The following is a 27,123-nucleotide window of genomic DNA, read 5'->3' on the forward strand; positions in this document are numbered from 1 at the left end:
TGATCAGGCTAAGATACTCAGGCAGTATCAGGAATGACAAGGTAGAAATGGGTACACAAAAAAGCATGAGCATCCTTTTTTGAATTTTTCCCCCAACCAGCACTGATTTTGCAGTTACTCTGCTTCCTGAGATAATTTACACCAGCCTACATAGCACTTTGAGCTTTGGTCATTCCCTGGCAAACAGATGGTAGCTCTGGATGCACTTACAAAATAGTTCAGATGGATAGGTGTAGGCAGGCAAGATTGTCAGTATACTAGTAGGACACCTGAAGATTTTAGGTTGTGTTTACATAGCAGTTAAACTATAAATGCAGGATGTATTTACTTCTGCCTGCTGCTTTGTTATTTGGGGTTTTTTTCCCTTCCTTCACTGCAGTGTAAGTAGGCAGTTTTTGAGTATCTAAATACTAGACTTTTTCTTCAGGACAATGCACACTACAGTTTGTCATCTGCTCTATTTTACCATGTTCACCTCCATAGCCTGGGATTAGAGACACAGGGTCTAACTGTGGTGGCAGTTGTCTGAACTTTGCCAGGCATGTCCATATGCAGAGGCAGTGCCAGGGTCTTCAGGCCCAAGCTGAGCTAAGCAGGCACCCTGATACCCCTACATCCAGCCAAGAGTCTCATACTCTGCTATGTCTTTTTACAGTGGGGCTGCCAGCCTGCCCCCTCTCCTGCAGCTCCTCACTCACAAATTCGGGTGATAAAACCCGTCAATGACTGTCTTACAAAGCTAGGTTTGCTTCTTGTATGTTTTCAACAGCTTATTTGAGAACTCTGCATCTGTAAAGAAAAATAGCTACTGCAAACTGGAATGTGATACTCATGTTTTCTCTCTGCAAACCTTTCATCTCTGGATCTCTAGCTCAGACAGGCACAGTGCCTGAATTTCTTATTTTTTCTTAATTGCTTACTATATTTCTCTCCATCTTTCTTTTTCTTTTTCTTTTTCTTCCTGGTCTTTCCTTTCTCTGAACTGGAGTATAACTTACCCATGTGCAGCAGCAAAGGTCATGTAAATTCCTGTAATTCTGTCTATTACTTCACCAGAACTCAAAATGAACGTTAGAAAACAGGGATGTGAGGGGCCACAAAAAGGGGTCTCATGCACATATATCAGAGCCCTCCTGGACTCAGCGTGGAGCAAGGGAGTGGCAAATGCAAGTCTTGTGTGAATGGTTTTAGAAATATGTGGGGCCATGATGCATTTGTCTGGGAACTTTTTAGGGAGCTTTAGGACAGAAATTCCTGATTCTAGATTATTGTTACTTTGTGATAGGATCCTCTGGCTTTGCATAACAGGTAGTACACATAGTAACAGAGCCAACATGTTCTGCAAGATGAACTCTGATAGCCTCTTCCCTGGCCACTCCCCAAGCACATTCCTAGCCTTCCACTTCGGTAAGTATTTTCCAAATATGTAGATATTACCACAACCCCTTTTATGACACTGAAGTCTGTCTGGCTCTACCCTTGCAAAAAGCAGTTCTTTACCTTTACTTTGAACTAAACCAACTTGTTTTTTTGAGCCATTGCTCATCAGCCACATCTGCTGTCACTCAGACCACGCTTGCTGCTTTCCCCTGGAGTATTGCCACTGTGCACCCATCTTCTCTGAGCTTGGGTGCCCAAGGAGGATGCCTTGTTCCAGCTGCAGCCTTGCCAATGCTGAGTAGTGCTAAACTATTATCTCACTTGGCTTGCTCGTTATACTCCAGGTTATTCCAGTATCACATCTGCTTTTTTTATTCACAGGAGCATGATGCTGTTGAGACAGATCTGGACTAATTTAATTCTATTAAAATTTTCTTTTTGTATTTGAACTTTTGATATGGAGTTTTGTTTTTGTTTCACTATATGGTAGTACATCTTTAATAGTGGAAATTTAATTGGAGTCTGGCATTAAAGTAATACTGATTTAAAATTTTACTGTTCTTTTCTGTATGATTTATATGCATGTATGCAGCATTTAGCTAACTTCCACTGAATAAAACTGTTAATATCAATCAGGGTTATTAATAAACATCCTCAGGGCCCTGTTGGTGATACAACCTCTAAGGTGTAAAGATTAATGTTTTCTACATTTGGTAATTGAAAATATACCTTTTTTAGTATTGGAATTCAACTGGCAACACATGATGTTCTGCCCTACATTTCATTTAAAATGTGATGCTCACTGGTAGCAAATTAGTTCCTAATTAGTGATTTTATCTGTGAAGCTTAAAATGTTTTATGAAAATAAGTATCTGTTATTATTATTTTGATTTTGTAGAATTTATCTTTGTGGGGATTTTCTTACTTGATTTTCTGAGGAACAAATACTGATTTGCCAGATACTCCATGCTATGTTAGCACACAGTTGCAGTTAGAACCAGTGTTTCCTGCATCATGTTTTAAAAATAGTCCCACTAGCCTTTTTATTGCACAAACGATTATTTAAGGAGATGGGTAAAAAGGTGGCTTTTCATGGTGTTTTGCAAAAAACTGTCTGTGAGACACACTCACTACTTTTTTCCCCCCAATACTTTTAATCAACTCTTCAGATGCAGAAAGCCTTCCTGCCAACCTGAGAAGCCCCGACCTGCTTCATCCATTCTCTAGATCAGCTTTTGTCCTGATGATTCTCAGATCCAGCTCGAGGTTCTCTTTCTCTCACAGGTGAAATTAAATACTGCCACCCCAAAGATGAGAACAGTAAAACTTATTCCATTTTTTCTCTTAAGGTAACAAAGTTTTGTTGTGCTGTAGCTGTGTCAGGTGCACAGCTGAGACATTCCCAGCCTCTTTCCCAGGCAAAACTCAATGCAGGAAGAAGATACTGCTTAGCCCAATCCCCCATATGCATATACCAGACAGGAGCAGACGTGATGCACACATCTCAGACTGCCAAAGTGTGCTATTTCTTCAAAAAGCATCTAATAATGATGACTCATGGAGCAGGAAATATATGTATTAAATCCGAGAGGCTCTCCTCAAAACACCCATACCTCTTTCTTTTTTTTTTCTTCTCCAAATGTAGTTCACTGTAATTCTCTCTTGTAGCTGATGCTGGTGCTATATATGTGCCACAACCACTGTTGCTGATGCAAAAGTATATGCCATCTGTGCTTATTCTGAGAGCCACTATTAATCATAATGGATATTAAATCATCTTTGTCAAATTTTATTCTCTAGTATCCTAGTATATAAAAAATTGTTTTATCCAATAAGGTGTCCTTTGTGTTTATTATTAACAAAAAGGCCTATTATGAGAAATGGTTTATCAATTCTTGTAATTTCACTGAACACTCTAATCCACAGATCATTATGTCTTATTAAAATGTGCCATGTTGCTGTGAAGATTAAAAATCAGTGCCAAAGGTGAAGCAATCATTATTTCAACAGTTGCAAGTTCCAAAGAACTGTGACCCTTTCAAATATTTCAGATTTAAAAGCTTTTCTCATGTAGTAAATTTAAATACATTACTAACAATAGATTTGTGATCTAAAAGCCTTTTAATAACCTCTTATATCTGTTTTTTAAATGGTTCACTTACTTCTCAAAGCTAATAGACCACAGGTTAAAAAATAAGATCAATTAATCACTTTGACACTGCTCTACTAACTGTTCCTCATCATTTACATATGCATTCAGGTGTATGCATATAGATACAGTGTTTGCATGAATATACACATACTACAGAGAGATAAAATCGCTTTCTAACCAAGTGCTATCCCAAGTACGCTACTGTCTCTTGTGTTTCCTACAGTGAGATCAGTGGTGATTTGGATCAGATGCTGTATGTATACGGTCAGTTTTCTGTGATACAACCAAAATATTTGATCCAAACTCAATCCCTGTGTAAATTCCCTTGGTGAATTGCACTCATTTGGTGTCATGTGTGGAAAATTTCTGGGGCAGACCTACATCTGGAACTAATTTCTAGATAATTTCTTGTGGTTTTTTTTAAATGCCACAGTATCCTTTTTCTGTGCTATAATGAAACAAATATATGTTCTAAAACTTAGAAATGCATGTGTTATTTTTCCACCAATAAAATACTTTTAAGAGAGGACTGTATCAACATTATTTTAAACTGTATTACACACTAGGAATATGACCTTTTAATTCAGTTTATCAGAGGTGAAAAATGAATACTGTGTTTGCCATGCACAGCCTCACAGGGACTATAGAAATGTCATCAAGTGTCACATCTGACCCAGCCTCTCAGCAGTCTTGAAAGCAAAGTATATTACTACCATTGTCCAACAAGATATCATTTCCCAGATCCAGGTCAGGCATTTAGGTTATCTTAATAGCTGTTGTTTAGCATTGCTACAAAAGAAATCACTTTTTACTTCAACACATATTCCTGAAACAAACCCCAGAATTCAGATAAAGAACATGAGTGAAAAGACAGAAAAGGAGCCCTCCCTTTATTGTAATAAGGAAACAGAGACATCACAGCTACCCTTGGAGCTTGCATATTTATTGAACAAATCCTACTAAAATAGCTAAAATACATTGGGTACTTGTAGTGCATTATTAAAGATCACATTGTTACAAAAGCCTGCATTTTCAGCAGTACACAACTGCAACTATACATAAATGCCACAACTGCTGAATATTACTTCTTGCTCTATATACAGCACAACAGACGTATCTAATCTATTGGAAAATAAATGTACAAGGAAAGGGGTACAGAAGGTTGGGAAAGGAAAGAAATCTAGGAAGTGCAGTGCATGCATTGGTATTTAACAGTCAGAAGCTAAGACAGTTCAGAACAAGGCCTGCCCTGTAAAAGGAAGAGCTAAAAGACAGAATTATATAAAAAATTAAGGTGGGCTTTCAGACTGTGTCTAACACAACAACACTCCATGAGTAGATGATACTGCTTAGTTTTGTGGTTTGTGTTATTTTGTATTGATAGTAGTCCGGGAGCAAGAACAAAAATGTAAAATCCACATGTTGACAGGACTGTGGAAATGTATTCTTTCCCCTTTAGGACTTCTCCTCCCAGAAATTTGCTGTATTTTTCTTACTTTATCCCCTATTTTATGGATTTGAAAAGGACATTAAAATTTGTCCCTTCTTTTAAAAAGGCTTGTAAGAAAAAAAGACAAAAATCAAGAGATTTTTGAGAAGTTGGTGGAAAATTATTGCTCATCTTTCTCCATAAGGCGGATAGGAGTCAAAAAGGGGATTCCATGTATTTTACAGTTTTGTGATTGCTCCCACTATAACTGCACGTTTGTGAGCGGACACTGATAGGGAATCAGTTCCTCACTTGTACACTATAAGTAGTTACTCACCTACAGCACTGAATAAGAAAGCCACACTGAAGACACAAGTAAACAAGTCAGTCCAGTCTAAAGAACAACATTCAGAAAAACAAAGTACCAACACCTTCTCAGAACATGGAAATAAAAAATAACTCCATCAGAGCTACCTTGCCAAGGAGCATATTTAAAGTCCAAAATAGCACCATTCATCAGTGTCTCAAATCCCGTGGCAGCATCACAATCACTTACCACAAGGAAACCATGAGTTTCATACTACTTCTATACATCAAAAGAGTACATGGATAAAATATAGAGATATACAGACAATCGATGAAAAAAAACTACTAGGCTTATTACATCTAAATGAAAAAAAAAATAGGGGGACTCTCAGCCTCTGCAAGAAGCAGTTCAGGTTGGTGGAAATGGAGAGAGCTGTTTACCAGTTGCATGTAAGCTGTGGAGTTTGAGTAGTGGAAGACATTGCTGTGGTAGAACCAGGCCTGAGGGCCCACCTGTAATGTTTGTAAACATGGATTCACAGTGTGAAATTCTGAGAGCTTTCGCTTGAGTTAGAATGTTAAAAACTAGTTTTTTATGGTACACGTTTGTCCACTGTTATTCTCTAAAGCAAGGCTCAGAGTCCCATAGTTTCTTCTTACACTTGATGATTTACACAGAAACAATCCCCAATATATGACACCATGACCTCATCAAACCCATACACCATATGTAATACGAATGGAGAAATAATATTTAATAAGAATAGAGGTAATTGATTTTGGTGAAATGGTGTCCATAGCCATCTGCTGGAACCAGGCACTCCCCTCCTGCCTCACTTTTCTTGCGATTTACTTCCTTCGAGATGGGGAGATTTCCCTGCAGAGATGAAAAAGTGGTATTAGCTGTGTTTCATAGAATTCTCTTTGGTGGGGCCTTCCCTCTGCTATCCTGAGGTTTCCATAATTCCCTACCTTTATTTCAGAAGTAAACATCAGCCAAACATGACTGAATCACCTAGAAATACGAATGCTACACAGAGCAAAGGATTGTTTGAAAACAAGGGAATTCTTGCAGCATCTGAGAAAAACACGTCACTTGAGGATGAATGAGTGTGTCCTAGAAGCCAAAATGTGAGAGCTGAGCTAGAAACCATCCTCCAGTGCTGAACTGGAGAATTTGGACATTTGCTGCAGCTGGGGGGCCCCAGTCACCCAAGAGAAGTCACAGGGGAAGAAGCTATGGAGTGATAATCCCTTCTTGCATCTCATCCTTAGACTACTCTTCAGAATTATTTTTATCACTTTCTCTCGACCAAACCACTTCTGTGCCCTTCCTAAGAGCTGGGACAGCTTAGAACTAAACCTGCACCAGCAGGTGTTGTGTGTGCTGGAGTTCTGGCATAGAACTGTGGCTGAAAACGAGCAGTTACCTGTTCCGCACATGTGAAACACAGAAGGCAGACACAGTGCCATGAATTCAAAACCCAGGACCATGAATCAACAGAAGGCAGGCACCAAGCCCTTTTGAAAATATGGCTCAGTACCAACTTGAGTACCCGAACCCCTAATGTTAACAATATTATCTACCAATAAATTGTTTATCCTTTTTTTTTATACCCCAAGTTCCATTTTATGGATCCACTTGGCCTACAGTATGAAACTGTATCTTATTTATGAAAGATCATCTCGATATTAAAGAGATCTTTTTACAGCTTATACCTCTCATCTTTAAAAACCTTACTGCTTAAGCAGCTAACACACACTAATAAGTCACTTCCCTATATTACTTCACTGAAAAGAACACACTAAAGACACTGCGGTGTGTTTCTTGTTCTAGACAAGTAAGTAGATGGTCTACCATATAAGCCAGCTGCCTCAGATAGACAATAAATATTAATTGTACTTATTCAGCAAAGCATTTAAATATATATTTCAATTTTAGTCTCAGAATGAAGTCTGAAGGCCAAAGTACTTTCCTGGTGCTATGCCACTATGTGATCTGAAACAAAAAGAATTTGTTTAGCTAGTATTATATTTGAAGCTATAAGGGAAAAAAAATCTGTGTTTTTTGTGTTTAAGAGATTAGAATTGTAAAGGTGTTTTATTGCTCATATAGCACAGGACATGTCTGTCATATAAGCAGAATGCTGGTCTTCAAGAAATTAAAGTTAGCTTCTCCCATTTTTTTTCTGATCTGAGAGTTGTGAATTTCTGAATTAGAAATTAAACACATAGCAGTTTCACAACTACCAACAAAGTGCAATTTTCAGAAATTTTCCTTTCCTGGCTCTTCAAAGCCAGAATTTGCACTGCAATGTCCAAGCTTGCTACACACTGTCTCATGTTTTCTGGGAATGAAGCCACCCCATGGCTCTCCCAACTGTCTTTATCACAGTTTACAGTATAAAATCTGCATTTAGGTAGGTGAAATCCCAATGGGGTTCTGCACTGCACAGTCAGGAGCAGTTTTCAGACTAAACACAGACCAAGTCCCTTCCTAAACACAACTGATGACCTGGGCCTTTGGCACATCAAGAAATAGAGGAAAAGAGTAGACTTTGGTCAGTACCTATGCAGAAGGCCTCTGAAAGCCAGGAAAGAACTAGGAGTAGAAATACACTTTCACTAGGGCCAAACTGATAATACAGCAAGAATTTCAAAATGAGAAAATTAACATTTAAATGTTAGTGACTGGACAAATATGTCTCCTCACAGAACACTAGAAAATTCCATCCTCATGCTAGTATTTTTACTTTTTTAAAAAATAAATTTGCTACTTATGTATTATCACAGGATGCGAGAAGAAAACACAAAACTTACACATGCAAACAGGCACACCACACAGACCAAAGGTCTGGGCAAATTTCCAAAAGCATTGTGTCAGGCAGTTCCTTTTCAGCTGTGAAAACAATCTCTGTCCTGAAATCCTGCCTTACAATCATGAGATAAAAAGTCCCATACAACCCTCCTAGGTCTGGAAATAAATTGCCTTTAAGAACTGTATCCTTTTATATTTGTTGGTTGCATGAAAATGAAAAAAGGCCACCAACACTTTTATCTCAACTAAGTTTTAAAACATCTATAAGTTTTAGTTTATTCTTTCAGCAGCCAAGGCCACTTAGCATGAGTAGATAAAACTGCTCAGCTGGAGGACTGAAAACTTTCTGCAATTTTCTTCAGCAATTCATATAAATTAATTTTATAGGACAGATGAAAAAATTTCCAAAGACACACAGTTTCTGTTAAAGTTGATAACCTGCTGGAAGCCGGATTGTGTGCAGCTAATATTCAAGTTGCTTTTGAAGGTCAATTGTAAAATAAAATTTGGAGCTAGTTCTAAAAACTGGTCCTGTTACAAGCGTATGCCAAATATCTTTTAAAGAATTATGTAAGGACTAGGAAAAAAAACCTTGTGTATTTAAAAGGCAAAAATCCAATAACTATAAAGGGGATAAAATTTACATTTTGATGAGTTGAGAAACTGTTATCCCATTTGATAAACTTTTATTTTAAGCTATGTACAACATAAAACCACAGCTATCCATAGATCCTATATAGTGCAGCATTGTTGCTAACCGTGCTGCACATAATTTCCGGCTTCATTGCTGTGTTTCAGGAGGAACTTTGTTTAATGATGAATGACAACTTACTAAAAGCTGCTAACTTGAAATTTTGAATAAAAAACCATCTCGTTAGCACACGGCTGATTCATAAAGTTATCAAATTCTCTTGATGTAAGTATGACCATATATAGCACATTCATCCTACTCTGGCATTGCTATCATCCTATTCAGCTGAACTTTTAGAATACTGTGACTGTTGAAAATGGCAGTACTGCCATATATGTTAGTTTAAAGACTGGCAAGCTGGCACATGAGCCTGCAAATAGCAGACTGCAAATAGCCCAGCTATAAGTGTTAGAAGTTCCTTTAAAGAGAAAAAGTGTGGAAAGTACAGTGTTATCCAGATGCAATAATAGCAGAGTTTTGTTAACAGGCAGCTGGAGCCTAGCTAAGAACTGAAATTTAATCAAAACCATTTTCCATGTGCTCTCATCTTTACTTATCTACTTGCCTTCTTTTTGAAAGGGATTATGAAATTAAAACATGTACATTCTGTGGTTCTGAGTAACTTCTGTACTTTTGCTACTTAAATTACATATCCGGTTTCACATTCATGAAACCAGAAATGGTAACAGAATAAAATCTTATGAATCCTGTCTGACAAACATCATCTTCTGCCTTTATGTTGGGATACTTCTTGTCAAACTCAGGTGAATCCTGCCATGCTTTGTATGCTTTTTACTCAAGCCAGGTAAAGCACAAGCAAAAAACTTAAAAAGGTAAAAATACCATCTAGTTTCTTCTTCTGCATTATCACTGACATTTTCATCTGCATTGCTGAGAAAAAATTGCCAAAATAAGCATTCAAAACTCAGATGTCAAGCTTGTAAAATCAGGAGGCAGGCTTAAGAAATATGAGCTCTTGAAAATTAATATGTTTTTCCTTCTGGTGTGTAGCCAGCACGAGTCCATGTTTTCTGCAAGCCTGAAGGCTAAAAACATGATTTTAAAATGAAAGCTGAAATCTTCAGTTAACTGCCTGTCACAAGGAGCCAAGGCTTTAAGACAAACAGAGTAACATGAGACTCATGATGAAATCATGAGAGCTGGCTACTTTCTCAAAGCAGTCATAAAATAAAATCCATTGAAGTTTCAATTTAATTTTTTTAGACAACTTTCATCTTAGTAAACTGTTCATTATATGAAAGAAATTACATAAATAACTTTACCTTTGGAAATCCCCCATCCCCTCGGCTGGTTGGAAAGGTTTTCTGGCTTACCCAAGTCATTAACCTTGGTTGATAAACCTGTAGTGACATAAATACACACAACATCTTACTAACAAAGAGAGATTCATTACATGCTACAAAGTGGTGTTCATGTGACAGATCGCATTACTAAAACTGAGTTTAATGTCAGTTGAGCTTGGCCCGGATATCCATCTGTGTTTAATGCTTAGTACATATTTTTGTAGCCATGACAACAACATCCATCCCAAGACCATTACAACTCTGTTGTTTATGGTAATCTGCATTCAACAGGCTGTTTGAAAAAGCACATAGAATGGATTTTTAAAAATATCTTTAATAAATGCTTAATAAGAAGTTGTCTATACTATTAAACTTACTGAGGATACTGGGAGACAACATGCCCATCTTTTTCTGTCAGAAGTCATTGTCAAAAGGCTTTTTAATGAAGTTCCTTACCTTTGCCCAAGACTGCAGGAGACAAGCAACACACCTTTGCTAATCCTGCTGCTGCGAACTAGGATACATAACTTTTTAATACCATTGAAAGAGCTATAATTCTATGTTAGCGTCCTTTATCTTGTATCTTAAAAAATACCAGCAAATTGTCAGATACATACAATAAAATAGCTGGCAGCTGAATTTAATATCAATAGGAATATTTTCCTATGGAAAATGAGTAAGATCCAAAGCTGTCCATTGACTACAGTGAGAGGTTAGTGTGAATAAATGGCAGGCTAATGCACCTCAATTTCGGGATGAAGATCCGAGCATCCTTCATCTTGGTCTCATGAAACACTGAAGCTGTCAGATTCAAGTTACATACAATCCTGAAGCTCTTAATTTTATTTTCCTTTTGGGTTTGCCTTGTGGGCCTTTGGTGTTTGGTGAATTGGAGCCTTTCTGCACAATAGCTGCATGTCAGACTGTCAATGTTTTGAGCTGGCTATTAAAAATTACACCATTCAAATTTGTTTGCACTTGAGCATCAAAACTTGCATTGTGACTTAAATAACTGGTGGACCAGTTTTACTCACCTGCTAACTACTGTACATATATTAAAACATAAGGAATAGTTTTGTTTCTGTGGAAGTGCATATTGACTTTAAGTTGTCACAACTGGGCTATTTGTAGCTTGGAGAAATGATCATAAGATTATTTAAATCATCTTTCCAATAGAAAATCCTGAACTGTACTATAACACAAGATACAGAGGAGGGAAATTTAAAATACAGCCCAGGGCAGTGCCTGCTTTCATACACTCTCCCATGATTTTCTGTAGTACAGCCACAGCACTTTCTGCTGATTAAGGGAACAGATTTCATTTCATACCTCAGATCTCAGACAAGGCAATTAAGCTTTCTGGGTATGCCTGACATAAAATAATTAACACATAGCAAAGGGCACTCTGAATTCATCAGTTAATGTCCACACTGAATATTTGAAACACTTCAACAAAAGATATCAAGTAACCTCTGAGCTCTCCTGTTGCCATTTATAGTTGCTGGTTATCCTTTCTGCAAATATGTCTTGATTTATTTGTGCAGTGGTATTTTTTGTGTGAAAACTCATGGTGGGAAATAGCAATAGGAACTCAGCTCTACCACAGGACATGCGTGTTCAGAACAGTAAAATATACAAAAATGTATATAGGAGGACAGACTTCGTATCAGAATACAGTATTAGTCATTATGATGAATATGATCTTCTATCTTTTCCAGGGGGCCTGAGGTATTTAGATTAGCCTATAGGCTGTATTATACCTATTGATAATTTCATAGAAATATAAATAAGCACTTGAAGTTAAATGACAAAGAAAAGATCCTCAACATAAATGAACAAAAACTTAGAGGAACTGTGGTTTGAGGGTGGATTTTGGGAACAGGGCAGGAGGGAAAAGAGAAACTCACAACTATGCTCCAGGGTTAAAAAACCCAAACACCAAAACCTACCACCACAACCAGAATACCCTACACAACCCCTTGGCAACCTCTCATAGTAATGTTTTGTAAAGAAAAAAAAGCAGTAATGTCCTATTTTCTCAGTATTTCTTCAAAACAACTACAAGGGCCCATTTGGATAGATAATAACCACATGGACCTGTTCCACAGGCAGTAACTGTTCTGTTATGAGTGTACCAAGTCCTGAATGGACAGCCAAAGGACTTTAAGTACCTGACTTGGGAGCAATGCTTAAAGGTTATCATGGTTTAGTTCCTGGCTAAGTGGAGGAAGATTCTGGAACGAGGGGGAAAAAAAGAAAAAATGCTAGTGTAGAAAAGTCAACTTAAAAGTTACCACAATCCACCAGGAGGAAAAAAAATAAAGGAAATAAAACACAAAATGAGGTCTTGCTGTGCTACATGCTTTATGAATCCAGAAACTACTTAGATGTTCAAATACTGATAACTAGGGTGTTAGAAAAACACAGCAAGAACATTTAGTCAATTACAGAAGCTCAAAACAACTGATAATGATGTTGTGAGATGAGCTACAGAGAGAGGAGAAAATGTAAAGCAGTGCTCCATTTGAGTAGGATGTAAGGGTTACAACATTCCAGCTGTTAGCATAAAGCAAACACTTATGGATAAATGATTCCATTGATACACACTAAATTTTCATTTCTTAGTACTTCCTGTGTGATTATTATGTGAATGCAGGCTTGGCTTAAATAACCAAAGTATCAGGATTCAGAATAGAATTACTGAGCTTTAGAATGGACTGACAGCTAAAGTTACTGCAAATCTATGCAGTGCATAAGAGTCACATTCCGACTCATACTGATGGCCTCAGTGTTTGATAATCATTAGTTAAAAAGTTAAGCTAGTAAACTTCATCCATAAATTATCAGAGTGGATCACCCCCAAACAGCTGACTAACAGTGTTACTACTGTTGGAATCCTGCCTTCCTGGCAGAACACGTATTACACAAAACCATTCACTCCCACTTGGGGAAGTCAGGGGGAAAGAAACCCACTGATCTGGGAAGAGCTGTCAGAGACTCTTCTACAGAAGCATGCAATTCTCCCTGAATCATTGAGGCCTGAAACTTGAAACTGGGAAGTATGACCTATGACCAGTATGTTTTCAGTTCTGTAGCCTCAAGTTTCTTGAAATGACACAAATAATAAAATGTAGTTGTCACGTGAAAGGGAGGAGGGAGACAGAAATGCAAAGATTTCTCGTCTTAACTGTATTAATAAGAAATTATTAGCAATAAGCACTTCCAGGCAGTCAGATCCTTATGTTCCCAACACTGCCTATTGACTACAGACAGCACACAGGTTGGAAGGGTTTCTGACCTCTAATATGAAGCCACACTTAAGCCAGGGAGAACTTATCAGCTAAATAAGCGCCTTGAGAAAAATTAGAGCCTTATGAACCCAGCACTCCTGCTGAACTGCTGGACAGAACACAGGCTGAAAGGTTTTCTAACCTCTGATGTGAGACAACACTTAATAACAAGAAAAGAACTTTCCCCACAACAGCTTCTGAAATAACATTTATTAATACAAGTATGTGACAGTTATTGTGCATTCCGCTTTGTGGGTGAAAACATTTAGCTGCGAGATTGTTTAATTGATAATAAAATCCTAAAAGAAACCAGCACAAAACATATTTTACAAACACACCAAACTCAAGTTACAATATAGCAGTGTGTCCCACTCTCACGACAGACAGAAATCAGCAACAAAGAACTACTAACTAAAAAGACAGCCACCTAAAACACTTATCTATACACTCTTTCAATAACATAGGGCAATGAAGTAGCTTGCACACCACTTACTCTGTAACACAAAGCAAAAGGAAAGAAGAGAGTTCCTTCTCATCAACACACATGTTGAAAAAGAAACTGCACATTGCGAAAGAAATCAATAACTAATATAGAGTAGCAAAGTGTAAAGCAAGTTACTCTTATCTAGTAAAGAAAGTGTTTATAGAGTAAGAATCAAAGTAGCTGTTAGCATAAGATGTAAGATAGAATGTATATAGGAATAAGCTTTGTAAGAAAGTAAAGTATGAAGTATAGAAACACAGGGTTCTCACCCTTACATTGTTCCAAGAGAAGGAGGCAGGACAGGCTGCCAGCAGCTACCCTTGCACAGACATGGCATTTTCCCCTCTCAGCTTGAGTTTAAACTCCACACTTTTTTATACCTTTTTTCTTTCTTCATGTGGTTTTGTGTGACTAGTCAGAGTTCTGGGGGGTTGGGGGGCGGGATGGATACAGATGCCTGAGGGAGATGGGCTCCTTGAGTCTGCAGGGTGCCACAGGGTGCCACAAAGAAAGGCCATGCTAATTTAATAACATTCCATTCTTTGGGTGACACCCATCACTTATCAGTTTGCCTTGCTTTTTTGTTTTCTCCTGGGAGCACCCCTCCAGGGGGCTGAGGCATTTCCCTCAATCCATCAAGGCTTATCAGGGCTATCACCCCATAGCAGAATTACAGAAAAAGCTGAAGTGGAGGAAAATAAATGTCCAGTCAATTTACCAGGTCTTACACATCCAGGCTCTAGAACTGCTTAATCTGATACTTTTTTTTTTCCCAGAAACAGAAGGATTCCTAAAGTCTTCTTTTCTCCTTTACCCAACAGACTAAGGAACTCTTTACTATTGCAAAGGCCTTTTTACCCAGATTTAAAAATTCTAATTCCTGTTCTTCCATTTTAAGCCATGTCCTCTTAAACAGCAATAGTAGGGTAGCATAATCTTTTGCCCAGCTTTAAAACAGATACGTAAAATAATTTTAACAGAGCTGGACAAAATATACTGTATCAGTCACACCAAAATGCTAAAATTCATTTCTTGTTATCAAGTCTTCATTCCTAGTCATTAAGATCATATTTCAAATATTCATATAGATCCGTGAAGAGGAAAAACCCCAAATTTACAGCATGGTAAACTTAGGAAAATGAATGTTCTCCTGTTAAGCATTCCCAAATTTTGATAATTAAGAAACAACTGAAGTATCAAAACTTCAGTTTGGGGCGGGGGAGGGGGAGAAAACAATTACAATAAAAGAATTTACTATATGGATTAGCAGACTAATAACAGACACAAACAGCCACGCTGAGGAACAGAGGACTAAAATAAGAGATGTGTGTGGAAAAGAAGGAAATGTAGAGATATGATCTTTTCCTCTGCAACACTTAAAGGACACTTGTGCTCTGAGAGGACTGAGGACCCTGTATGTCTGTAGTGCCTAATCCAGAACAGAGAGGAGCCGTCCTCCTACACGGTTCTCCTGAGGATGGGCTGTAGACTCAGAAAGGAATGATGTTCTTCCTTTCTGTACCTGTATTTCTTTAAAGCAGTTCATGGATTTTCCACCACCATTGCTCTGTGTTGCAATGACACAAATTAATGGAACTAAGGCTACTCAAAGAGAAGTCATTAGTTATTTCCTTTTTGACTGGTTTCAGCATCACTGAAGGTGTCTCACAGATTTTCTTTCCAAATTAAGCAGATGGGGATTTTTGAAAAATTATAACATAGTTGCCTGTGAAGTTTAAACAGTTACAACTCTGCCTTTTTAAAAAAAAAGTTTCTTAGTGACAAGCTGGTTTGCGCTTTAGATGTACTTTTCCCAGCACATCCTACCATGCACTTCTCAATTCCCACAAATTCCTCCCACTGCAGTAAAAAGTTCTCTTTGTAACCAACATCCCACAATCATAATCCGAATGCATAAAGAGACAATCTTGCTGCACCAGAGCTTGAACACCAAATAAATGTTTTCTTCTAACAAAAACTTCACTAGTTCACTTTAAACAAAACTGGAAGCAATTCTTTTGCTAGAACAAATGCTTTTGCTTCAGTGCTAGTGGCAATCTAATGCTCCCATCTTTAGTAGTTTATTTTTAACACTATGAGAGGAATATTATGAAAACATATAAATGTCCCACATGCTCCAAACCTAGCACACAAGATTTAACACATACAGCAACAGTTAGCTGAATTGTTGCTGCTTCTCGAGAATTTATTTGGGTGACAGTGTGCTCTCACACAGTTTTTATTATCTGAACCTTCTGCAGAGGGCAATGACAGGACCACATCAAGAGTACTCATCATTCCCTCTTATTTCAAAGACCCCTTCAAGTCTTGATGAACCTTTGTTGTACTGGAGAAGCTGTACTCACGATCAAAAGGGATGATGCTATTGTGTTAGGGTGATTCCAAAACAGGCTCAGTGAGGAAGCTTTCCATGTTGACACATGAGAAACCACAACTTGCACACATTAAATGAAAGTTAATTCCCTCAGTTTGGTTATTTAAATGCTGTGGTTTAGCAGGTGTGAGGGTTGTCAATTTTCTGACCTTCTTTGCTTTCTTGAGTAGTCCGCATCATAAGTCTGAGCCTCTGGTTGAGGTGCAGTGAGTTACCCCAAACAACCTGACTTCATGTTTTCAGTATACTGTCAAGGCAGCAGGTTTTTCTGACACCCCTGTTTTCCACATCGCTGCCACAAACATTTAAAAATCAGTGAGGGAAAAAAATTTACCATTATTTCACTTGGTTAAATCCACAGAGTAAAGAAATTTAGATAAATGATTTGGGAGAACTGATGAAGAATTATATAATGATTCTTCACCTGGCTGGGATGGCTCCAAGTGGCTCACATTTTTGGTGATACTTTACCCGCCATTACAGTGATACTTGGTAGTATGTCAGCAGAACATGTCAGAATAACTGTACACCTGAATTTGTCTTTGACTTCTACACATCAGCATCCTCTGATGTCTTTGCCTTTTCATGGGGAAAATATTACTGCTGCTTTTTATTCCTCCCCATCTGATGACTCAAACTCACAACCACACAGAGATGAAAAGGCCTAAATGAGACAAGTACACTTTTCCTTGCATCCCCCTCTTCACACTGCACATGAATTATAAAGTTTATTCATTAAACGGGTTTTTGCAGTCCTTGTTCATCACTTCTGCAATTTCTGTCAGTTTCACAGTATAGGGTGTCATTTGCTCTTTCCCTGCACAGCATAAGGAAGTGACCTTGGAGGTAGTTTTTCCAGATCTTAGTGATAAAAACTTCCCATGTAAACCAATATTCATCCATAATTTCTTTAATGGTTCTTAAGGCCTCTATTCTTCCATTTACATTGAAGTGTCTGCTCCTGTGTAGTGTCCTACCTTGGCCAATCTGTATCAACTTCTTCAAATTAACTTCTGTCCTCATCAATACTATACAGGTTTCATCTTTCATATAGGTACTTAGAGAATTCCATGACATAAAAAAGAATATGGTCTGAGGGACTGTGCAAAATTTTCTAAATCATGCTTGTAAGACTAATGGGCTCTATTGTTGCAGAGTTTCTTGCTGCAGAAAAGGATGCTGGGTAGATAGACACTTCAGAATTCAGAGCAGGCTCATTTTCCACATCCCTTACTTGACTACTGGCCTCCAAAACTGTGTGAGTATGGTGTTGAGGAGGGAGAAAACACAAGCTAATACAGCTTGCATGTAGAGTCAACAGACCTCTGCCCAATTTTTCAGATGGTAAGAACTCACAACAGAAACTTCAGCTGTCTTCTGGCATACATGATTGAATAAGGTTAGTTATAGAAAACACTTTCTAATTTTCCCTGGAGAGAAATCCACTCCACACCACCTCAATATAATGCAATTTTTAGGCAGAGAGATCGATTTTTCACTTTTCTTCACTAGTCAGAATGAATCCAGCTTGTGTGCTAAAAGTGCTGTCAGGCTGCTTTTTTACTTCATTAATATGCAAAAATCATTGCAAAGTTTTGTTAATGTTTACTGTGCATACAAATAACAAGAGAAAAAAATCAAATTGTATGTTGCAAACACCGCCACAAATGCTCCTTCAACTTCTGACTGAATTAATGAATATTACAGATACCCATTACCAGTGTAATACACTTCATGAAGAGAAAGAAATGCATATATTTCAGAACAAAAATAAGAAATAAATGTATATGAAACAATAAGATGCATGCAAATTACTTTATTCCTCCAATAAATTTCTGTACATGTACTCTGAAATTGTAAAACATCACAGAAATAAAAATAAGCATATGAGCCCTCCAGAAAACCAAATCCAGAACAACCTGGAGTACTTAATTTTGTTTACCTCTGTATTACAGAGGTACTTTTTGTTGTTTTACCCAACATGCACCACACAGAAAAACAACAAGATAGTTGAGAATTAAAATAGTACCCAAGTTCTCAGCCAATTACATAGGAGTTTGTAATTTGCTCTTCAAGTGCAATAAGTAGAGTTCAATTAGTAACTATTTGCATCTACACGTAATGGAACTGCAGAACAAGATGTATGAACAAAGCTCTTGCTATAAAACCAGGTGAACACACAGCAGGCAGTGAAATACTGAACCAAAAGCTGCACAGTTAAATATTTGAGTAGTTTCATACCCTACACTGACAAATTGCTTGAGCAACAGAGGAGGAAGAAAAGGAGCATGGTCATAGGCTGACCAAAAAGTCCATTTAGTCCAATCTCCTCACTCCATTGAGTTTAGATCTTAATGGAGAGATTATCAAGAACAGAGGCCATTAGGGAATCCTGAAGAAAGAGTAAGAACAGAGACAGACCAGAATAATGCTTCTCCTGTGTGCCCCCTCAGACCTAGCCCTCCAGTTTTTGGGATACACAAAATGTGTACACCAAGCAGACTTGCCAGAAGTGGGAGTTTTTGTTTGTTTGGGGGGGTTTGTTTGTTGGTTTGGTTTTTTTTTGGGGGGGGGTGTTTGTTTGTTTGGTTTTGGTTTTGTTTGTTTTTTTCCCCTATAGATTTGCCAAATAATTGTCCTCAATACTGTAGCTTACAGAAGGCTCAATGAACTGCTTTGGACTGAAACTGTTTTTCTCACACATACCAAAAAGATGATGAGCAATCCAACAAGAGATGTTGTTCCCTGAGTGGTGGGAAGCTTGCTGCCTCTGCTTCTGCTTTCCTGCAGAGCCCAGCCACAGAAGCCTTTCCCACCACGAGATGCCAGCCCCTTGCCCAAGCAGCATGTTTCTGGCAAGCATTAAGGGCTCCAGCAGTACTCTTGGAAATGGGAGACAGAACCACATTGTACAGCCAGTACTTACCTCATTAAAAGAGATGTAATGGCCACAGATGATTGTAACAGGTGCTTGAAAGCATTATGGCACAGTTACCTGAAGCCTCCATATTACCAGCTTCTAGTATCATTTAATGGAGTTAAGTGCTACTCCAGACACAAAACTACAAAGTGTATCATGTGTGTAATGCAGGCTGAAAGTAGCAAAATATCTGTGGATTCTGGGCCTCATCTAAAAAGACACACAGGAAAAGGACTTCTGCTGCCAAGTGTTCTGTGTTTTCGTCCATTTTGCCTTATATAATTACTGAGCTGAGAAACTAAGCATAAGGACACATACCAGTATTTCCATAAGATTTTCTTTTCCCAGCAGGAATAGAGTTATGTAAACTCACATTCTTCCATGATGGAGATTTATCACAGATACGGTCATGTTAAAATGAAGAAGGAAGATGTGTCCCTCTCTAATCTGACCTTTCTGAGTAGCTCTGTAGTGTCAACGTGTGCCTTCTAAACATCAGTGCTGGAAGAGTTTTGGCGTTCTTTCTGGTAATGCATATATTAAGCCAAAGCTTACACCACCTCCAGTGAGAACACACAAGTTTCTTACAACTTTTTTCAACTTGTTCCCACATAAGTATGCTAAGCTAGTAGACAGACAATCAGGGTAGTGTTAACAAAATTAATCCAGAGACACTTTTTCCTGCAGAATGAGAAAATCCTACTTATTCTGAGGGTGTGGGGTTTTGGTTTGTTGTTTTTTATTTTTTGTTTTTGTTTTTTAAATGGATTGTTTACATAAGGAAACATCAGGAATCCACCATGCAACATGTACATAGGGATTCATTCAGTACTGCTAGTGTGAATTTGCCAGACTAGAAGTCTAAGTTGAATTCTATGTGACATTCAAACAATTATTCACACTATCATTCTACATGAAACATTTGAAAAGGACAGTTTTGCACCTTTCCAGATCACACCCTCAACCAATATGTTTTAATGAGGTGAATAAATATTTGAAATAAAACCAAAATGCAAATACTTAACAATGGTTTTTTATTGAAATATCCTGATGGTCTTAGAGCCTAAGCCTTAAAAATCAATGTCATAACTGCTGTGTTACAAGGTATATCTTAATTCTTATTTCTGACTTTCTAAGACTTCAGCCTTTGAGAAAAAAGTTTGGTAAAGCTTTGTCCCAGACCTAGGATTACATAAACCTCCCATTCCATGTGTCAACACAGCTCTGTTCAGATAAAATATACTGAGGCATAGTTACAAAATTTTAGCACTAAGAGCAGAAATGTTTGTGACTGACTAGAGACACATACATACCAAGCTTTTGCCTTTTAATGTGCATTTGAGCTGTACCACAGAAATACCCACACTATCTATAGCTTTCGCCCAAAATTATTTTTTTTAAAAAACCCACTTTTCTATTCATAATCTACTAAAATTTTCGGTTCTGCTCAGTTGAACAGGTGACTTCATGGAAGTACTGCAAAAATGAGTTTGCATTTCTGCTTATAAATTTTGTAAGCTGGAAAGTCTTCTCCCTAAGTTTTCAGCAATCAAGTAACATTGAGCAAACTGTACACAAGGTATTCTTCATGCACAATGCATAAGCAAAATACAAAAGCACAGTATACACGTTCAGACGGCCAAAACTGCTTAGCTTTCACCCCTCACAATTACTTTGCTTCACCAGATTCTGACCATGCTTCACATGAACAGAAGAGGATATGATGTAGTCCTACAGGTCCTATGAAGTTCTGAACTACCATAAAGGATATTCCAGTTTCAGTGCCAGGCTTGGTAATAATCAACCAAGTATGAGTTTTCTCATGCCAGATCAAGGGATTTGCCCAGTGTGTGCAGTGTGTGTCTAAGGACATAATGTCTCACTCCCTTTATTTTTTTCCCAGAGAGTATATAAAAAGTTCCAAATAATGTCTCTGCCAGACCAATTCTAGACTCCATTCTCCACAAATAACCCTGCAGTTATGAAGGGCTGTTCCAACCAAGGTGAAGTCTTTTTATAGGCACAGAAGATCACAGAATGTGTAAAGATCCCTGCAAATAACTCCCTGGAAAAAAGGTTGTAATGGCTAAACTGGGATGAAATCTGAAACATATTGTTTCACACATAGCTTTACCTAACTTAAATGATATTGTAAATTTCCCCATAAACTCACACTCCCACCTGCACACACCTCCCCTCACCCCCCTACCCAAAAAAAAAAAAAAAAAAAAAAGGTGATTCTTTTTTCTTCAACCAAATTGGGGTTGTCATTTCTCTCTCTCTGACTTACTGAAGAGCTTTTCTCTCAACTGTTTTTGCTCTGAAAGGTCATCATCCCATATTTACCCTTTTGCCCCAAGTAAGACTATAAAATGCAGAGAACATAAATGACAGAATAACCTCAAAGCAGATGCAGTTCACTCAAGGATACACTTTAGGAAGCATTCAGCCTAAATGACAGGGCCTTTTTGCTTTGGGATGACACAGCTATACTGTACAACACCTGCCTTAGAGATTCCACACCATTAGAGACCATGAAAAAAGTCATCCAATTGTGGTAAATCAGAAGTTAATTAATGATCTGCTCTAGATTATCTTTTGTTTATTTTCAGGTATGTCAAAACTAAATTATTAAGGACTTGTTTACTGATACACATTTTTATTAATGTTGTTAGTTTAAATTCCTTAGCATCTGCAACTGCAAGGTCTCAGAAATTAACCTGAAATCCAGAAATGAACTGCAATGAGAGAAGAAAGGGGCACACCTGAGTGCTTTAGAAGCAAACAGATGCCTTTGTCAAGTGTCTAAAGTGATGGTATGACGTCTTTAAAAACAAACATTCACCATAATAAAAACCACCACAAATGAAAATGCTTTGCTAAGAGCCTTCTTTAATGTCACAGAAAACTGGAATTAAGACTTCCTTACTCTCTGACAAGTTCCTGTATTTCAATTATTGTATCACTTGGGGCAGAAAACATTTAAAAATAATTCTTTTTTCTTCTTTTTTTTTTTTAGTTAGAACCCTCTTTCCCCCTTAACTAGCATTAAAATTTTTAGTTTATATTTTATTACACTGAGCATTTCCCATGAAGGTTGTGTAGGGAAATTCTAGCATTTATGATGAAAATAAGACTTAAACCATCTCAAGATTTCATATATGGCACATAAATATAAAAGACTTTCTGTCTTCAGGTAGACACTTAAGGAAATACATTATACACAAGTAATGATAGATCCTCAAATAACAGGTGTAAGATGGCTCAAAAGGTCCATGCGTTAAAATCATGAGAACAGAAAGTACACTCTTTTGCCTTTCTATTTATCTTTAAACTGATGATGTTATTATACAGCTCCAAGAAAGGTTGATTAATTAACCAGGTATGAGGAAATTCTAATTCCAATTCTAGGAAAAGAAGAAGAAACACTAGAAACTAGTCTGTTAAATTATTTGCTTTTACTTGTAAACAGTCTAAGAAACATCTTATGGAAAAGAACATTAAGAAACCAAGAGGGTAAGACACCGAAGTAACCCCAACAATTCATATGTTCTTATTTAACAAGCTTATTCTAGTCCAATACCCCCAGTTTTACTGTAAACTTAACTAAATAACTAGTGAACTTTCAGTTTAGCAAAAGATTAAGCTGTCCCTTTCCCCCCATTTTTAGAGTTTTGTTTCAGGATGGTGAGATGCAACAGCTAAATTTTCACTGACCAGTGAGGGCAGAATAGAACCTCTGCATATGCTGTGATAGTAAAAGCAAACTAAGCACTTTTATCATCATGTCTTTTCATGTAGAAAGTGTTGGTATGTAAAGAATATTTCATGCAAATTACAGTGGCTAGGGAGACATTTGCAATTAATACAAGAAATACGCCCAAGACAAGTGTGTCCATTACCACAGGAAAAGTGTGTCATTGGTCTGCCTTACAATTGCATTCAATGTTAGTGTGCCAGAAATGAAAGAAAAGGAAAAAGGGGTGGTGATAGGAGAAGAGATTCTGCCAAGTATCATATCTTAAGCAACCTTTCAAGTTAGGGCAAAACCGAATCTTTCCTACACTCTGATTCTGATCTCACACACACACACACACACACACACACACACACACACACACACACACACACAAAGAAGTTGAACTAGGTCTTTTCATAACAAATACAAAAGTTTTCAAAACAGCTGAATGAGATTTTTATCTATGTTACACTGCAAAACAAACAATAGGACTAGACAGGGGGGTAACAACATTTTATTATCTGCATTTGGGTAGCTCTAAGTTGTATTTCATGTTCTGGCCCACAGACTGGCTACACAAAACTGATTTTACTGACTATTACAGCAACCTTGCTAGATTTATAGAACCATCTGCTGGAAAAATCAGTGGCTATTTTATGCCTAACTAAACTTAAAATAATCTTTTGTTCCATAGATAGGTGTATATTGCACATAGCAGCCTGCATGTAAAAATGTGGTCTGTCACCTTGGTGTTGGTAGGAAAACAGTTGCCTTATCCAATATTCCACAGTTGTGTGAACAACATGTATTTTAACATGATTTCTATTCACAGTTTAAGTGAATCATTTCCCTTTTAATTCCCCACCCCCATTTATTCATTTATACACAGATGAACAAAGCACTTTGATGAAAGTAGGTTCCAGAATAGACTAAAACTCCAGAATTTGAAAGTTTATTTTTGCAGAGAGAAATTATATAAAACAAGGAACTAAAAACAAAAACAAAGCTTTTGTAACAGAGTAAGTATTTGCTTATTTTAATAATCCTTTGATCATCCCTCCTCCCCAAAAATCAAAACAACTCCAGAATCAAAACACAGACAAGATAATATTAATACAGTTAATTTAACCCACTCTTAATAAGAGTATGCCCCTGAGGACATCACACTTTGGAAAATATTCTGTGCTAATGTACAGCCTATGTAATTCTACTTCAAACATTTCTCCATACAAAATAACAGATGTTTGACCATGATATTATCAAGTAGCACCCAAAATATAGCACATTTATGTCAGTATATGTATTGAGATATGCTTGAAGTGATAGATGCATCTTCAATCAAGAATTCTGTATGATAACAAACTATCTAAACTAAATCTGCCTATTTTGAGCTCTTTTCCTAAGAAAAAAACCATTATCTTTGTACATCTGATGCTGATACAGTCCTTTTCAGAGAATACCATATTTAGATGTATAATGTTTTCATCCTTAAAGTTGGGTGTTTGTCAGTAGTAGTATCTTAGAGTATAAAAAATGAGCTTTAATCACTAAGTATACAAACACAATTAACACTGAAGGAAATGGGTTATTGTTCAATAAATATATTCCAACCAAGTGCCTGTAACTTCGGACAGATTTGAGGCCTAGCCAATTTTTCTGGAATAGATCTGTGTCACAAAGAAGCATTATCCTTCTGAAAACAGTACCAAATAAGAAAATTCAGTTTGCATCTTATATACATCCCTGACAGACTAATATTAAATCTGTTTCTTTTACTAAGTGCGATGACCTACTTATTTCTTTTGGAGAAGAAGGTGTCAGAGTGGACATTATTGGATATTGTTTTGTTTGCATGTATTGCTATGTGTGTTATGATGTGTATTTTTCATGATAACCTAAACATTTCTTGTTTTAATTAAAAAAGCTTTACTGCACAAAGAGGGATTTCAGATTTTTATTCAAAAATGCAAGAAAATAAAATATCTGACATATGGAGGTTTTCAGGGTACATCAGTTATTGTATGGCAAATCCCCACAGCCTAAAAAAGTAAGTCTTATAAAGGTCATATTTATAAATGAGTATCTGGAACAAGGAAATAAGGTTTGTATCGATAAAAAAAGAAATACCAATTCTTTGCTAAAGCAACTGATTCTTACCATTTTTAGATTCTGTTAAGCCTTGGGATTGCAGTTTCTCTCAAGTAGCACAAGGAGAACAATCTGAAAACAATTTAAAAAAATTAAAAATGAAGAAAAAAAAAGTAACTCCAGCTGTTGTAATACTTAATAGGTATTTTTTGCCAGCCTAACATTAGGTGAAGTATTAACTTCAGTGGTTAAGATTAAAGTCATGCAAATTATTTTAACCACACAAATGCTTATATATCATGCACCTCTGCACTTCAGTGGTCTGTAGGCTTAAATATAGGACAAAGGAATCCCTGGTACCTAGATTTGCAAAGCCCTATGCTATTCTTAGCACTCAGAACATTTCTGAAGAGCACTATACCTAATGGTTAACACAGGCAAAAATCAGTCAAGAGGACAAAAAACTGTCACTGTATGTTACAGTAATTGTGGTCCATTGTTCCCAGGCATACTACAGAGTGTGGGGTTTTGTAATCAAGGAATGAGTATAACATAATGTAACAGCCCAGAGAGTAGGTATTTTTGGAAATGGCACTGCATTACATAACCTCCAGTTTTCTCCCTCTCTCTCTATTCCATACACCCCTCACTATTTTAAACAGGGAGAGAAAAAAAGAAGAGGAGGTCCTACTGCTTTTACCTTAAATTATCACACTCTTAATTGATGGAATTTGCAGCATACCTCCTTTATCAGTTGTCTTATAATGGCAAAAATTAAAGTTCTCTTCTATTGATTATATATTTCTAACCTATATCATGTATGTAGGAAATGTAATTAGGTATGAGTCATATGTTTACACAAACACATACATACATTCTGGATTTTAAACTGCAAACTCTTATATCTATAAGCGTACACAGAAACGTTTGAAAGAAAGCAGCATATCACTACATGTTCAGCAAAATATGGTTTGTTTTGGTTTTGTTTGGCTTTTTGCTTTCTCAAAAGAACCACCCAAAATTTAACTGCTGCACATGCAAAAATGCAGAAGGCTGTTGCAAGAATGACTGCTTTCTAAAAATAAACCCCAGCAGCCTGAGAGGAATCCAGTGTCAGGGCAGAGAAGAGGGAGATTCGTTTTACAAGGGAAGAAAGGAGATGATAAACCTATCCCAGATCCTTGCATGCATGCTAACAAGCCAAGTGCATTAGGTTCAAAAATGCATTTTAGTATATGTGGAGTGCAAAAGCAAGAAAAAAGGAAAACATTGTAGAAAATCACTTCTCCTCTCCCCTTGCATATGTGCGGAAAAATCCACAGCCTAGAAATCCAGACTAAAAGCACAAAGACAAAGAGTTAAATACATATACTGCATGTTTTCTCATCTTCTTTAAAAAAAGCCTGGAAATGTGCACCGAGAGGGGAAAGCCAAGCTGCAGCAAAGTCCGGCTAAGGACAAAAAGAAATTAAAAGAAACAGACACAGAGAGAGGAAGGGGGGAAGGGGAGAGGGGAAGGCAAGAGAAAGAGAGAGAGAGAGGATTAATTTTAAAAAATAAAATTCTGTTGATCGGAATTGCATATACTTACAGACAAAAAGCCCCCGCTCCCTGCTCACTTTCTGTCCTTTCTACATGATCTGAAACACAAATGTGGATTTAAAAAGGGCAGCATGCTACAGAAGGGAATTTATAGTTGGGGGAGTGGAGAGAGGGTAGGGGGTGTGGGTAAGAATGACTGCACCTCTTCCAAAGTGCAGCCTCGGAGAAAAAAGAAAAAAGGGGTGGGGGTGGCTGGGGGAAAGTCTCTCCCTCTCCCTCTCTCTCTCCCTCTCTCTCGAGCTGGGTTTTGCTTGCCAGCGCTGGTTATATTGAACAATGAGCTAATTCTGATGGTAGCTGGCCAGCTGCCAGCTCCAACCCCCCCCCACCCCCCCTTTACACATACACACTCCCCCTGCCCGCCCGCCCGCCTCCCCCCGCACGCTGCTGCAGCGCCAGACTGCTTAGTCTGCAATAATCCGCAGCCCCGCGTCCCCCCTCCCTCCCGCTGTCTGGGAGCCGCGGCCGCTCCGCGGGGCAGCGCCGGGGGCGGGGGGCACCGGAGCCCCTGCTGCGGGGCCGGGG

The 27,123-nt window shown here is 37.7% G+C and overlaps 1 protein-coding gene across 2 annotated transcripts; it reads right to left on the reverse strand.

Moving 5' to 3' along the window:
• Positions 1-4,454: 4,454 nt before the first annotated feature.
• Positions 4,455-26,909, reverse strand: NREP (neuronal regeneration related protein). Of its 2 annotated transcripts, XM_071581353.1 has the most exons (5): positions 26,741-26,909; positions 26,588-26,636; positions 25,066-25,128; positions 10,060-10,137; positions 4,455-6,144 (listed from the first exon to the last, which is right to left on the reverse strand). In XM_071581353.1, the coding sequence occupies exons 3-5, from the start codon at positions 25,066-25,068 to the stop codon at positions 6,022-6,024; spliced, it is 204 nt and encodes a 67-aa protein (XP_071437454.1). In that variant the 5' UTR covers positions 25,069-25,128; positions 26,588-26,636; positions 26,741-26,909; the 3' UTR covers positions 4,455-6,021. The 2 variants fall into 2 exon arrangements, with proteins under 2 accessions (XP_071437454.1, XP_071437453.1); XM_071581352.1 differs by lacking the exon at positions 26,741-26,909 and having other exon boundaries at positions 26,588-26,734.
• Between the last annotated feature and the right edge of the window lie 214 nt (positions 26,910-27,123).

The sequence above is a fragment of the Pithys albifrons genome, chromosome Z (assembly GCF_047495875.1).
Source record: "Pithys albifrons albifrons isolate INPA30051 chromosome Z, PitAlb_v1, whole genome shotgun sequence".
Taxonomy (NCBI): Eukaryota; Metazoa; Chordata; class Aves; order Passeriformes; family Thamnophilidae; genus Pithys; species Pithys albifrons.

Excerpts from the sequence above, each read along its gene's own strand:
- NREP (XM_071581353.1), bottom strand. Across the intron at positions 6,145-10,059 it reads GGGATGGGGGATTTCCAAAG|GGAAATCTCCCCATCTCGAA; the intron begins GTAAAGTTATTT and ends TCATCTCTGCAG.